This window comes from Curcuma longa, chromosome 12, assembly GCF_044706935.1.
Source record: "Curcuma longa cultivar G26 ecotype Majalengka, Jawa Barat chromosome 12, ITB_CL_G26_1.1, whole genome shotgun sequence".
In the NCBI taxonomy this organism is placed as follows: Eukaryota; Viridiplantae; Streptophyta; class Magnoliopsida; order Zingiberales; family Zingiberaceae; genus Curcuma; species Curcuma longa.
In genome coordinates, this window is record NC_133872.1 from 10,649,676 (window position 1) to 10,666,214 (window position 16,539).

Below are 16,539 nucleotides of genomic sequence, written 5' to 3' on the forward strand. Positions count from 1 at the left end.
GTGGTCTTCGTCGAGAAGAGAATAATAACAAACAAATGATGCCTAGGTGACGATCATAGAGCTACATGAAATGTATGACCTACAATCTCAAGACTCTTATGTTTTACTAGCTTGTCAACTATGTTAGTGACATAATTGCCGGTAATGTCTCATGTCTACCTCAAGTTGAGCATGAGTCTCCAAAAAGTGGTCTTCATCGAGAACAGAATAATAGTCTCTGTTTACCAGCTTGTCGATTACATTAGCAACATAAGATCTTCCACTCTAGATCGGAGCTGATCTTCAGTAGCTCAACTATCTACATCATTAATGGTGGAGTTCCTTGTCATAATTGATGTGGAGGTTTGACAAGTAATGAAGATTATAAACTAACACAGTAAATTAAGAAAATAGGTAGGAAACTAAACAAAATAAAGATGTTGATGTAGATAAGAATACAAATAATGTATATGAGAAAAATGGATAAATGCACCAAAATTAACTAATCTAACTAAATTAGAATTGCAATAATTTTCAAAGAGAGGATCAGATTACTAATTCGATGTGAACCTCTTTGTTATGAAATGTGTGCCATAAAATCCACACACAAACTGGATCTCCTTTGTGCGTTATAGTAGATCCCTGAATGAAATCCAAGGGAAGGGGTTTTTGGGGTTAACGTAGTAGCTTCAATAACAACATTTTTTTTACAAATGGGGCCCACAAAAATAATTAAAGTAGGGATGAATTAGGATTTGGCTTATTCTTCCTTGTGAAAGGATGTCAACCACTTCTTAGAGGGAGATGCTCTACTTTATTGTGACAGCCACAGACACCAACAAAAGGAGATTGTATTCCTTATTACAACAATGGTCAACACAGGCTGCCAGTTAGGAGTTGTTAATTGGTGAAAACCTTGCTGGAAAAGGGGTGATTATGGTTGTGCTAAGAAAGTAGGGTTTGGCTCGTAGACAACATCAACACTTGTTCCCTGAATGTTGTATGGTACTACTGGCGGAAGGCACACAAGTGGAGTAAGGGTTCACAAACGATCACAAGCACGTGGAATCATGATGGTGGCTTTGTTCACAAACGAGGTCACGCCATGGGTTCATAAGGGTGGCGAAACTGGATGCTTGTAGACACAGGCTTTCCTTTGCTTGTGAGATGGTGCAGTTGTTGTGGAAGATTGAGTGGGTGTCAGGTCTAGTGAGCGCAAATGAAAGACAGAAAGAAGAAGACTCAACAAGTACCGAGAAAACCTAAATGTGAGATGTTAAAGGTCTCAAACAAAGATCAAAGAGGGCATCAACTGCTGTGTTTGCAGTAGTGCTTTATTGGAGGACGGTGTCAAACGGTCAATTTCTGCCTTCGAAATTTTCCTGCGCGGCCAACAAATCTCGCACTTAATTTAGCCCACAAATGCACCACCAAGGTACAAGAGAATGCCTCCCTCGAGTTTGACTAACAAAAGTCACACGCAAGCAACACACAATGTACAAAAAACTTCCCAACCTCTATTATTCACAACAATAAAAAGGATTACAAATGGAACATTACTAATTCGCTCACGAATTCCTCATGATTTTTCCCCCCTTGCCAATGCCTAGCCTTGCCTATTTATAATGCATAGGCAACTGTTACATTGGCAGTTACATGGTAGTTTGCCAACTACCTTTGACGGTTACATGATAGTTTTGCCAACTGTCTTTCTCACATGTACAAAATTGTTTGTCCACATCACCCTACTGCCTTAGCCTAATGTCAAGTGTTAGCCTACACGCCTTGTGCTTTGCCCCATCATTCTGTTGTGTTGGCACCATGTCGCCTTGTGTATGGCCCCGTCATTCTATTAATTTGGCCCCACACTAAATGTTAGCCTGCACGCCTTTGCTTTGCCCTGTCATTCTGCTACTTTGGCACCATGTCAAATGTTAGCCTACACACCTTGTGCATGGCCCCATGATTCTGCTGCTTTGGCACTATGCCAAATGTCAGTTTGCACTCCTTGTGCATAGCCAAAGCCCAACACCGCGAACTTAGGCTAAACAACCCCTGCTGCTCCATCTGTCGTGCTGCATTGCATGCGCCTACCACATGTCATCGCTTGGCTAAATGCTCGATGCTAGTGCTCAGACCTAGCACGTTCAATCCTAGCACATGTTCGCCACAATCCAAGTCTACCTCCTGCATGACTTGTGGTTGGAAAGCCCTGCACGCTCCCACATTTTTTGTTGCTGCTTGACATGCTCTACTCGCATAATCACCAAATCTACCTCTTGCATGACTTGTGCTTGGACAGCCCTCCGCACGCTGCCGCAACCCTTGTCATTGCTTGGCAAGCCTTGCTTGCATGATTGCAATTTTTCCTCCTACATGACTTCTACATGTGCAGCCCCCTTGTATTGCCGCAAGTCTTCGCTGCTTGACATGTCTTGCACACATGTCCAATAGGCTGGAACAACGGAGTAATGCCCAATCTGATTTCCCAGCCAATCCTTCAAGTTAAGAGTCTGACAAACTACCCCCACCAGAAGAATTTGACGCCCTCGTCAAACACTATAAGGAGGATATACATTCCTCTGCAGGTAATCCCAATGACCTTACTAGAAGTGTTTGTGGTAACCTCTATAGTCCCTCAGAATCAATATCAATAATTGAATTCGACAGAATGTAAAGGATTAACAAGAGAAACAACTTCTTGTTCGAGGCATTCAATGTTCTCTTTTGCCAAGAGAGCATTTAACTTCTCTCGCTTGGGATAATCCCTTGCCAAGTGAGGCCCATTGCATAAGAAACAACCCTAGTTCTTCAAGTTGTTCTTTCCTTGGATGACAACATGATCATTCTTGCCATTCCGCTGATTGTTAGCCGTATCATTCTTCCATTCCACTTTCTTATCCTTTCGATTGTTCCTAGATTTGGAAAGCGGAGAAGCATCCAAACTATCTTTGTTTGTATGAAAATAGACAAAGGCATCAGCAGCAACAATAGCACTAGGAAGACCTTTCATATTCTGCCTTCGAAGTTCAATCTATGTCTAAGGCTACAAATCATACAAAAAGTTATACAACTTGTCCTTTTCAGACATATTCTAACATCCAACATCAAAGAACTGAATTCTTTGACAGAACCCTTATATTTGAGACATTTCAACCCATCTCGTGCAATTCACGAGGTATTGCTTGGAAGAAATTGATCCTTCATTTCCTTCTTCAACCAAACCCAATTGTCAATTTTTTTCCCGACCAACATTGGCATCCCGACCATGCGCGTTCTTCACCATAACTTGGTATCACCAACAAGGTACATGCTGAAAATTATCACTTTTTCAATTTCAAACATCCTAACAGCCGAAAAGTACTACTCCATATCCCACAAGTAGTTTTCAAGTTCCTTGGCACTCCGTATGCCTTCAAAGGATTTTAGTTCTGGAACTCTTATCGTAAGACGATCAACTCCTCTTTCTGCATTAGAAGCCACCGCTCTTCGCAGAATAACTATTTCAAAGCACAAATCATCATTGTCTTTGCGAATCTGAGCAAATTCTCCATTAGAGACCTCCAAATCTAATCAATTGTAGCCTCCAAATTGACAATCTTTGCTATCAAATTGTAATCAGCATCTCCCTCAAGGACAGAACCAATTAAGGCTTCAAGAATTGCAATCTGTTCTCTGACTTCATGGTTGCCTCCAGCCATCTAACCTCGTTCTAATATAAGGTGTCACAGGATCAATTTCTGCCTTCGAAACTTTCCTGCACAGCCACCAAATCCTGCACTTGATTCAACCCACAAATGCACCACCAAGGCACAAGAGAATGTCTTCCTCAAGTTTGACCAACAAAAGTCATAGGCAAGCAACACACAATTTACAAGAAACTTCCCAACCTCTATTATTCACAACAATAACAAAGGATTACTAGTGGAACATTATACATTTGCTCACGAATTCCTCATGATTTTTCCCTCCTTGCAAATGTCTAACCTTGCCTATTTATAATGTATAGGCAGCTATTACATTGGCGGTTATATGGTGGTTACATGCTACCTTTGGCAATTATATGGTAGTTTGGCCAACTACCTTTCTCACATGTATAGAACTATTTATCCACATCACCCTGCTGCATTAGCCTCGTGTCAAGTGTAAGCCTGCATGCCTTGTGCTTTTCCCCATCATTCTGCTGTGTTGGATCCAAGCCAAATGTACACCTACACGCCTTGTGCATGGCCCAGTCATTCTACTACTTTGGCACCACACCAAATGTTAGTATGCATGCCTTGTGCTTTGCCCCATCATTTTGCTATGACACCACACCAAATGTTATCTTACACACCTTGTGCATGGCTCCATGATTCTGCTGCTTTAGCACCATGCCAAATGTCAGCCTGCACTCCTATGCATGGCCCAAGCTTAGCACCGCGTACTTAGGCTAAACATCCCTACAAAACAACCCTACTGCTCCATCTGTCATGCTGCACATGCGCTCACCGCATGCCATCGTCCACATCACCCTGCTGCAGTAACCTCATGTCAAGTGTTAGTCTACACGCTTTGTGCTTTGCCCCATCATTCTGCTACATTGGCATCATGCCAAATGTATGCCTACACATCTCGTACAAGACCTCGTCATTCTGCTACTTTGGCACCACGCCACATGTTACCCTACATGCCTTGTGCTTTGCCCTGTCATTCTACTATTTTGGCACCACACCAAATGTTATCCTACACACCTTGTGCCTGGCTCCATGATTCTACTACTTTGGCACCATGCCATATGTCAGCCTGCACTCCTTGTGCATGGCCCAAGCTCGGCACCGTGAACTTAGGCTAAACAACCCTACTGCTCCATCTGTCATGTTGCATTGCATGCGCCCACCATATGTCATCGCTCACATTTCTTGCAAGCCTGCTTGGCTAAATGCTCGAACCTAACACGTCCCAATCCCCGCACATATCGTAATAATCCAAGTTTGCCTCCTGCATGACTTGTGGTTGGATAGTCCTGCACGCTGCCACATCTTTTGTTGTTGCTTGACATGCCCCGCTGACATGCCCTGCTCACATAATTACTAAGTCTGTCTACTACATGACTTGTGCTTGGACAACCCTCTGCGCGCTATCGCAACCCTTGTCGCTACTTGGCATGTCCTGCCTGCATGCCTTGCTTGCATGATTATCAAGTTTGCCTCCTACATGACTTCTGCTTGGGCAGCCCCCGCGCATCGCTGCAAGTATTCGCTACTTGACATGCCTTGCGCACATGCCCAATAGGTTGGAACAAAGGAACAGCGCCCCAATCCTTGTGCCCAATCAAGCCTTTAAGTTAGGAGTCTAACAAACTACCCCACCAAAAGAATTTAACGTCCTCGTCGAACACTTCGGTATGTAGGCCACCTGCTCCAACGTAATCCCAATGACCTTGCTAAAAGTTCTATGGTAACCTCTACAGTCCTTTCAGAATCAATATCAATAATTGAATTCAACCAATGTAAAGGATTAACAAAAGAAACACCTTCTTGTTTCGAGCATTCAATGTTCTCTTCTGCCAAGAGAGCATTTAGCTTCTCGCTTGGGACAATCCCTTGCTAAGTGAGGCCTATTGCATAAGAAACAACCCTGGTTCTTCAAGTTGTTCTTTCCTTGGACGACAACATAATCATTCCTGTCATTCTGCTGATTGTTATCTAGTTCTTCCATTCCACTTCCTTGTCCTTTTGATTGTTCCTAGACTTGGAAGATGGAGAAGCATCCAAACTGTCTTTGTTTGTATGAAAATTGACAAAGGCATCAGCAGCAACAATAGCACTAGGAAGATCTTTCACATTCTACCTTCGAAGTTCAATCTGTGCCCATAAAGAAAGGTATACAACTTGTCGTCTTCAAACATATTCTGAATATCCAATATCAAAGAACTAAATTCTTTGACATAGTTCCTCGCAAACCCTTCTGTTTGAGATGTTTCAACCCATCTTGTGCAATCCACAAGGCATTGCTTAGAAGAAACTGATCCTTCATTTCCTTCTTCAACCGAACCCAAGTGTCAATTTTTTTCAGACCAACATTGGAGTCCCTACCATACACGTTCACCACCATAACTTGGCATCACTAACAAGGTACATGTTGAAAATTATCACTTGTTCAATTTCAGGCATCCTAGCAATCGAAAAATACTGCTCCATATCCCACAAGTAGTTTTCAAGTTCCTTGGCACTCCATATGCCTCCAAAGGATTTGAGTTATGGAACTCTTATCGTAGGACGATCAACTTCTCTTTCTGCATTAGAAGTCACCACTCTTCGTAGAATAACTATTTCAGAGCGTAAATCATCAATGTCTTTGCAAATCTAAGCAAATTCCTCCATCACAGACCCCCAAATCTAATCAATTGTAGCCTCCAAATTGACAATCTTTGCCATCAAATTGTAATCAGCATCTCCCTCGGGGACAGAACCAATTAAGGCTTTAAGAATTGCAATCCGTTCTCTAATTTCGTGGTTGCCTCCAGCCATCTGATCTCGCTTTGATACCAATAGTCATAGGGGCAATTTCTGCCTTCAAAATTTTCCTGCGCGACCACCAAGTCCCGCACTTGATTCAGCCCACAAATGCACCACCATGCCTTCCTTGAGTTTGACCAACAAAAGTCACAGGCAAGCAACACACAATGTACAGGAAACTTCTCAACCTGTATTAACAAAGGATTACAAGTGGAACACTACAAATTCGCTCACGAATTTCTCATGATTTTACCCCCTTGACAATGTCTAATCTTGCCTATTTATAATGCACAGGCAGCGGTTACATTGGCGGTTACATGGTGGTTATATGGTAGTTTTGCCAACTATCTTTGGCGATTACATGGTGGTTTTGCCAACTGCCTTTCTCATATATACAGAACTGCTTGTCCACATCACCCAGCTGCCTTAGCCTAATGCCAAATGACAACCTGCAAACCTTGTGCTTTGTCATATCATTCTGCTAAGTTAGCACCATGGATAAAAATCTCGACCCGTTTCGCCTAATACGGGCGAAACATCTCGTTCCGCCAGCAGACCGGCACCAGCATAAGTGGTTCTGACCGGAACACCTTCCGGAGACGTCACTCGGGCCTGGCGACGCCCCCGGAAGCATCCCGTGAGCCACACGTGCTTGCGGTCGTGCGGGCCATGCGTTCTCATAGTCGTGCAGAACAACATCGAATAGGATGGGCGATCGGAGCCGTCACCCGAGCCCGCTGACGCTTCCGGAGGCGTCGCCTGAGCCTGACGATGCCTCCAGAAGCATTGCGTCGGCCGCGTGTGATCGTGGTCACACGGGCTGCGTGTTCTCGCACGACATGGGTGACTAGAGTCGTCGCTCGAGCCCGACGACACCTCTGAATACGTCGCCTGACCCCGGCAATGCCTCCGAAAGTGTCACACAGGTTGCGCATTCTCGCGGTCGCGCGGAACGACGTCAAAGCCGAGCGACGGGTTTAACTTAGGTTTTAATAAATATTTAAGTTAATAATTTTAATCAACTCCTAACTATGATTGAGATAATTTAAATAGATTTAATTAAAATCTAATAAAATTATCCTATTAATTTAATATATATAACTATTTTATTATTATTATTTTAATATTTAGATTAAATTTTTTATTTTTAATTAATATATTTTATATTTAAAAAATACCGAAACTATATCGGCACGGTACGATACAATACCGAAACTGTATCGTCCTACTGCTCCATCTGTCCTGCTTCATCACATTTCCTATAACCCTGCTTGGCTAAATGCTCGAACCTAGCACGTCCAATCCTCGCACCAATTCACCACAATCCAATTATGCCTCCTGCATGACTTGTGGTTGGATAGCCTTGCACACTGCCACATCTTTTGTTGTTGCCTGACATGCCCTACCATAATCACCAAGTCTGCCTTCTACATGGCTTGTTCTTGGATCACCCCCCCCCCCCCCCTCCCGCACTGCCGCAACCCTTGTCGCTACTCGGCATGCCCTGCTTACATGTCTTGCTTACATGATTGTCAAGTCTGCCTCCTGTATGACTCCTGTTTGGGCAGCCCTTGCACATTGCCACAAGTTTTCACTGCTTGACATGCCTTGTACACCCCAATCTTTATGCCCAACCGAGCCTTCAAGTTAGGGGGACAGCTCGAAGGGGGTTTTGCTAGAGGTGAGGTTTCTTGTCATGAGGGGCAAACAATAAAGCACGTAAAGAAGTTGTAGATTGGCTCTCTTACCACATGTAGCACAATTGACAACCAAAATGAACAACCTCACAAAAAGAGCTCTCACACAGAGAGGCACAATAAAACTTTTTATTAATTAAAAGATATGGACTTAGACTACTTTTTATAGACTCAACCTTAATGAAAACTAGAAAACAAATAGCTAAATCGAGAAACACGCTAGACCATAATTGGGAATGCAATTATCCCTTTAATTAATTGTCAAAAGAAAAAAGATAACTCTAAATTACCAAAATTTACTAAGCAATTAAAATTAAGTTCAAAATTCAATTAAACCCTAATTATTCTTCAATTTGTTTCTTTTTCTTTACCATGCCTTCATCAAGCATCACCTAGTAGATCTAAGGCAACCATAGTATTCTAAGAGAAGTTGAGGAAAAAGGTTTGTGGTGAACATTCTTTTTGTTGTTATTGGATAGTTCATAGTTCGTTCATACTCTCACACCTTTTGGGCAAAGAATTATGGAGAATCACAGTGGAAGTCATCAAAAACAAAGGTGGCTTCTACTTAAACCCTTCGCTTAAGGTAGGATTCTCCCCTTTGCGTGAAGAGTGACGCGCATTGAGTTAAAGAACAAAGGGGCAATTGGTTTCTTTTGCTAAACAACATATTAAGTGACATGAAAATCGGAAGGTAGACAAGTTCTTGAACCCATTGGGAATAAAGAATTGAGAAGAGGGTGTTTTATGAAAATCCGAAGATATGGTCACCAAGTCATGATGGTGCAAAATTCAAAATACCTTAGGCAATGTTATATTTGTGTTTATAGCATCTAAAACAAATTCAATAGAGAATTTGTGCAGATCTTTTAAATTTCTTACTTTCAGTATTCTTCCTAATATAGTTTTGGATCCTTGTGCATAGATGTCCATGTATGATATACTGATTTATCATGCTCACAATTCTTTTAGTAGTGATATTAAAGCATATTTGAGATCTACATAATTAATGAATCATGATTAGATAGTTAACTTGTTATTATCCTATTGTTATTCTGGAAACTTTGAGAAATCATGGAATTATTTTTCCTATATTATGAGCTCTAGAAACACATGTATTAACTTAAGGACTTGGTAATATTCCCATCACATTTGGTAAGTTATGGCATTCCCATAGTGATGCTTTTGCCACTAAGTTAAGGTTAATGTTTGTTAGATTCTACCAATTTGACCATCATACTTTGGTATGTGGAAGTTATGATTTATTTCTAATTTGAGCTCACATGACCTTAAAGATATGCTACCTAACTAGAGACTGCACGACTAGTGATATTGTATGTTAGAGATAGTAAGCGTCATCAATACTAACTAGAGGTCACGTGGTCAAATAAGATCAACTTAATGACCAAACCAACCCCTTGGTTGGTATTGGTGATGCCTACCCCAGTTATGATGTATAATTAACTTTCCTAGTCTACGAATGGATATAGAAATATGAGTTTGGTTCATTTTAGAGGTAGACATGAGATGTATCTATGTTTAAACTTCTTATTTATATGTTTCTCTACCTTTTTCTGAATTTCTTTTAGGAGGCTCTTCTCTTAGTTTTCCTGACAACCCTATTATATGTTCTTCTATATTAGCCCAAGGCTAATAGGGTATTGACCTACGTTATTAGGTGCACTACTACCTTTACTTCTCAAGACACAACAGTGTCTACTTGTCGTGTCTTTGAGTTCTTTTGTCATTATTATTACTTTGATAACATATATTTTTCATGTTCGAAAATGCTATATTCATTTTTTAGAGCTATGATAAATATTGTACTATTAAACTATCATATTCTTTATTTCCTACTGGAGTGAATCATATTTGAAATATTGGTGATTTACTTATGATTGCTCTTGTTATCCTATTATGATTTAATATAGATATGCCTCAAACATTGTGTTTCCATAGCTCAATCTATTGACTGATATGCCATGCTGATAGAATTATCTCATCATTGGAAATGTCATTCTCAACCATGAGAGTAGAGCTCACTGAGCCACGAAACTCTTCATTTTTTTGTCAATATATTTCAACCATCTCACCAATATCTATCTTTCACCTCCTAAGATATCAACTTTTTAATGTCTAATTCATGATTAAATTCATGGATTATTAGGACATTACTTTTAACCTTACAGTTACTCCAAGTATTTTTATTTATATTGAAATTTGGATCCATTTTTTACATGTATCTTCATACATTTTATATAAAGAAACCTAAATAAAAAACAGTAACAGTCCCAGTTACATATCCTTGAGAGGAGGTATTTACTACTATTTGGAGGGTGGAAGAGATTATCACAGATCTTGGTGCACCTATAGGTACATAATAATCATGATCAAGAACATCTCTAAGAATATAGAAAAAGAAAATTGCCTAAATTGAACCATCAAATTTGTGTTTTCTTTTCCAAACTTTGTGGTCAAGTATTTCTTTTATACGTCATGGTTGTTATGACGTCTATAGCTATTTCATAATGTTTACAAGTCCAGCATTCACACAAGGTACCCTACCATAAAATTTGATTCAGAGTAACAAAACAAAAATGTGTCACTAACTCCCAAAAATTGCTGCACTTCATGGATTTTCTATATCACAACAAAAGATGATACCGAATTTGATAGAATAATATTAATCTCGATGTTCACACATCTATTTGTTACTTTGAGAGTTTTTAAGTTTTTAGTTGAAGATTGATTAATGCAAGGAGGTTATAATGTGTTAACATGATGTTCAGTTAATTTGACATGTGTAAATGTTGGTTATTCTGAGTCCACAAGGGCAAAGTGATTCTCCATAGATATTGATTGCCTGTTGCAACCCAATCCAACATGTTAACATCAACTTTAAATTTACAATAGCATTGAGTTACCATGAGTCTCAGTGACCAATTTTTAGAGTTTGGTACAGAGATCTGGAGAAAGTTTAATGTAGCAAATGAAGATGCTCAATGAACTTTTAGACTATCCATTCATTCATACATGTCATGACCAACGTCTCACACAAACAATGTCATACAATCTTTGCACGTACGAGCCAATAGACAAAATATCTTATGTTTTCTAAGGGTATCTTTATTCCAGAGGAGGGAAACTGGAGGATGAGGAACGAAGGGAAGCAGGCGGGAGACAAAAAGGGTTGTTTACTTAGTTGATAGGGAGGGGAAAGGTGGAGAAATAGGGAAATGATGAAACATCCCTCTGACTCTGTAGCTTATCAATGACTTGGGACCAACTGCCAGAACTCACTCGTCTCCTTTCTAGATAAAGATGTTTAAAATACCGAGTCATACCACTCAATGCTCACAGTTTTACTATTCCAACGTGGGACTGGCACTGACACCCGACCGGCACGACATGCACGAGAGAATTTCGCATGCATCTGTCGATCACGAGATTAGGTTAATCAGGAAAAAAAGTTATATAAACGACGAAAATTTACCTGGAGCATCAACGAGGGCGATTAGCCAGAGATTAGATCAGCGAGGGCAATTGGCAGGGGCAACCAACGAGAGATCAGTAGTGGTGGCGAGGTGGCTATCATTTTTCTTCAGATAGTCGGGTATGATTGTAAATTTACAATTTAAATAGAAAAGAGATGCTAGCAGTCGGAATCGTGAGTAAAGGAGGAAAGCGACGAAGTCAGGAGACGACAGAATCGGAAGAAGGCGGAGGCGGAATCGAGAGAAGAGGCGGAATACGGAAACTCAATGTAACGATTTTAATTAAAATTGTTATATTTAAATAAAATATATATTTATATGTTATAATAACTGTTATATTTATTATATCAGTGTTATATCAAATTTTTATAAAACATATTATTTAAAATATATGTATATATATATAAATATGTGATGTATTATTTAATATATATAGTTTCTAATTAATTATTAGATAACGGTAACTATATATATATATATTATATAAATTAATAATTAATTAAAAAACTGTTAATTAACTAATACAATTAAAATATATAAATTTATTTTTAAATTAAAAAATACAAAAAATATTAAAGAAAAAATAAAAATATTTTATTTGAAAATTTTGAATTCATATTTGTAATTTATTCAAAATCAAATTCAAATTATATATATATATATATATAAATTAATATTTTTATTATTTTTTATATTAAATAAAAATAAATTCAAGTTAAAAAATAAAGAAAAATTCTATGAGATTATTATGAAACTATTAAAGGAGTCTTGCAAATTTTATCTATTAATAATTTTATCCATTAATTATTCTCTATATAAATGTCTAAATTTCTTATTTGATATTGACTTAAATTTGGGTGTTGGAAAACTATATAGTTGATCTAATCAAAATTAGGGATGTAGACGAGGGAGCCTCACGAGCTATTCGAATCTCGGCTCGAAAAAAAAATTCGTTTGAGTTCGTTCGATTAAGTTAACGAGCCGAGCTCAAGCCTGATTTCGAGCTCGAATATATTATCGAGCCGAGCTCGAGCTTAACAGTATTTGGTTTGTGAACTCGCGAACATGTCGTTTAAAGGCTCACGAACGTGTTTGTTAAGAGACTCGCGAATATATATATATATATATATTACATGAATTATAAATATTATATATTATTAACAAGCCAAACTTGAACTAAGCTCATTTAACTTTTAAACGAGCTATTTTCGAACCGAGCTCAAACTAAATTCGTTTAACTTTAAAACGAACCTTTTTCGAACCGAGCTCGAGCCGTTCGCGAACTATTTAATTTCATTACGAGCCGAACTCGAGCTTAAGAATTAAAGTTTGAATCGAACTCGAGCTTAGAAAAAAAACGAATCGAGCTCGAGCCTCTTACTGTTTAGCTCGGTTCGGTTCGATTACACCCCTAATTAAAATGTTGCAGGAACGAATGCTTCCATCTGATTCATGTCACTCCTTTTGATATTAGAAAAGTAACATATTATGATGTATCAATTTTAATTCGAGTTATTGATATATCAATTTTCTTTAAAAATATATATGTTTATTTGTTTTTGCCAAACATTTATATTTAAAAATTAAAAAACTATCGAAATTGTATCGGCAAGGCACGATACGATACCAAAAATATCGTTCTATGACCGAAACTTCGGCACACGGCTCTCAGATTTTTAAACAATGATCAAGATATCCCTCAATGAACACATTCTAAATAGGAATTACCTCCAAGGGAGAACATTAACAACCAGAACCACAAAGGATGTGGACACAAGTAAAATCATTCATTCGTGGGTTCTAGGAGCAGCTCAATTCAATTCTGAGCTAGGAGATGCCACTTAATGACCACTGGCACAATGTGACCAGTGATGCACAGCATTGCATTGCCCATGGAACTGTGATATCTGGACTTTTCATTACTCTTTTCACCTTAAACATTGCTTCTGCATAGTTTTCTCCCTAGATTTTCTCCTGAGATGAATAAAAGTGAAGGAGATCCATACCATGTCTTCCCCCTCTGCTGAAATGGTAACCCTCCTCCAGGGTAAATAAAGCCTAAGTCCAACCCAAATACAATAATGTATGAAGAGAGAGAAATCAACAAGGATCATGTAGAAAATTACAGGATTATAGGGTGGGTGGGTTGGGTTGGGTTGTCATCTAAACTCTTAAGTAATAGTACTCCACACAGAATATGTTGATTTGACAACTAGTGGCAGAGATCCATGTTAAAAAATGAAGTTCATTCCAGGATAATGGCCCAATTAAGAAGTGTCCAACTTATGCTTGAAAAGTTAAGCATGGAATGGATACCAATCAATTTGCTAAACAACTTACCCATTGTACCATCAACACTGCAACAATTGCCCCAAATGTTAAGCAATGATGTATAGTAGATAGTAATCATCAAATTTCTAGTCAATGTCACAGGGTTGCCTTAATTTGGAGAAACATTCGATGAGCTTACTCATCATTTCATTAATTCTATGTGGCTTGTTCTTTAAAAGGGAGTATGTCTATTGTGTGAACAACGTTCAAATAGAATTAACAGAAAATTAACCATACCTGTTTTAGTATTTTTCGTTCACTATCAATATTGGGATTGGTGGACGGATCTTTAAACCACTGGATAGCTTTTGCAGCTGATGCGCAACCCACAGCATGAGCAGAATAAGAATGACCATGCAAAAGTGCCATAAGCTACAAACAAAAGAATTGAAATGCTTGGCTAAGTAGAATCTTCTCTCAGACAACACAAAATCAATATAAAGAAGTTATTATCATGTACCTTTGAGTCACCTTTAAATGCTTCAAAAATAGATTCAGTAGTTAAAGTTGCAGCTAATGGAACAACTCCTCCAGTCATCAATTTAGCGAAACATGCGACATCAGGCCAACAGCCTAGTAATTCAGCAGCAGACTACAAGATAAACAGAGAGTGTCAAAACAATTTTAAAATCTATACGTTGGTATTCCACTTTGCTTTACCTCTCTTCCAAGTCGCCAAAACCCTGTGAATACTTCATCAAATATAACAGGAATTTTACGTGACTGGCATTCTTTAACAAGGATCCGCTGGAAAAGTGGATCGACCATGTGCATCCCACCAGCACCTTGTATAACTGCAAAAAATGCAATGTTTATAGTCACGCCATAGCTTTCGATTAGTGATGACAAGAAAGGTATTCACAACGAATTGAAAAAAAAAAAACATAATTTGCACTTCCACAATGGGATCATGAGTATCTAACTGAAAGAAAACACAAAGCTGGTTCATGATAGTTGCAATACAGCAAATGATCACTACGAATTTCTTTGTCACATGCTAAGTGAGCTCTCCCCAGCAGCATGTCTTAGTGAACAGAGATGGCCATCATACAAGCACAATAGAAAGTGTCACAATATGCATGTGCCTCAGAAATATGATTCAAAAATAAACTGTGAAAAAAGTTTAATAAGATACATCTCGTAAAGACCAAAATGCAAGTAGTAAAATGTACAGGAAAACAGAAATTCAGATGCAGATCTCCAACCCTTGCAGTATGTGCCAGAGAAACACCTAGAGACCACCTAATGATTCAACTCAACGTCTCTGTCACAGGATGATCAAGAGACCAATGTAAGTATCAAGGCATCGGCAGAAATGTTGGTAGGAGAACCTCTAACATGAAACCAAAGTATAAAAGTTGATAAATAATAAATGTATCAAATATACAATCATCCAAACACTATGATCTTTCAAATCTACACAATCTCAATAAGCATGCAGTATAAGCATGCAGCACACAACATAATAATTTCATCACTTATAATTTATAATCATAATTTACTTATAAGACTAATGTTTAGTTATAATTTATACTGAATTTAATTTAATACCAAATAAATTAGAATTATAAAATTGAAGCATGGCACATCCTAAGTCTCAACACTGACGATGTGGAGGCTAATGCCCAAATTGGCAATGGTGGCCTCTGGGTCAGCGACAAATTGCAACTAAAACCACATAGATACTCACTTGAGTCCTTTGATCTCATTTAATTGATTCCTAAGTAAGCTAACAAGACAAACCTTTTCCAATCGAAACAACTCTAATGTGTGGCTTACAAAGCATGAATTACACTAGAGTCAAGACACTTTCCTCCGTTTATTTGACATAAAGTAAAGGAAAGGACGGATTCTAAATCCGTACATGGATCAATTTTGCCTTTTTTTCATCCACTTGAACCTGGATGGAACACATTTTCTTTCCTCCCCTTCCAAACCAACTTTTCTTTGCAATCTATTGCAAGCCCAATAGCCAACTTGTCACAAGCTCGTTGCCGCGAGCTAGTGGCCACTAGTTGTTCACAAGCTCATGGCCATGAACAAGCTGCAAGGTTCTGGGCTAGCCACAACCTCATGGCTGCGGACTAGCTATGAGTTTGCGAGGTTATAGAAGTTCTCCTCCTCTTCTCCTTTCCTATAAATTCCCCTCTTTTCCTTTCTTTTCCACAATGAAATTTTGAACCCTAGGAATTCCCCTCTTTTTTCCTAAAGATCATCTATCCCTCCCCTATCCGTCCTCTGGGGCAAAGAGAGCAAACAACTATAAGGTATATTTACAAACCCCCCCCCCCCCCCCCCCCCCCCCCGCACAGTACTGTCAACATCATTGCGCCACAATAGCTTTCTTGTGTTGCCAAATGTTGTGTTTTGGTTATCAGACATAATAGTAAATTTCCAGTTATGCCTAACTGCATGGTTCAAATTTTCAATTCATGGTATGTACCTTACAACCATAAACACACTTTTGAGGTAAACCTTGATTGGATCCTTGTCCTTATGGCCATTAAGAGTCACCAAAAATGATCATCCATTTTAGGC

The 16,539-nt window shown here is 38.8% G+C and overlaps 1 protein-coding gene across 1 annotated transcript in view; it reads right to left on the minus strand.

The window, feature by feature from the left end:
• The window catches only part of LOC141842885 (bifunctional dethiobiotin synthetase/7,8-diamino-pelargonic acid aminotransferase, mitochondrial-like), a 39,683-nt gene that overhangs the window by 15,128 nt on the left and 8,016 nt on the right, over positions 1-16,539 (minus strand). The window contains exons 3-5 of the mRNA XM_074730866.1: positions 14,662-14,795; positions 14,462-14,593; positions 14,239-14,373 (exon numbers count right to left, since the gene is read on the minus strand). Of these exons, the coding sequence (XP_074586967.1) occupies positions 14,239-14,373; positions 14,462-14,593; positions 14,662-14,795 (401 nt within the window). The remainder of the gene's footprint in view (positions 1-14,238; positions 14,374-14,461; positions 14,594-14,661; positions 14,796-16,539) is intronic.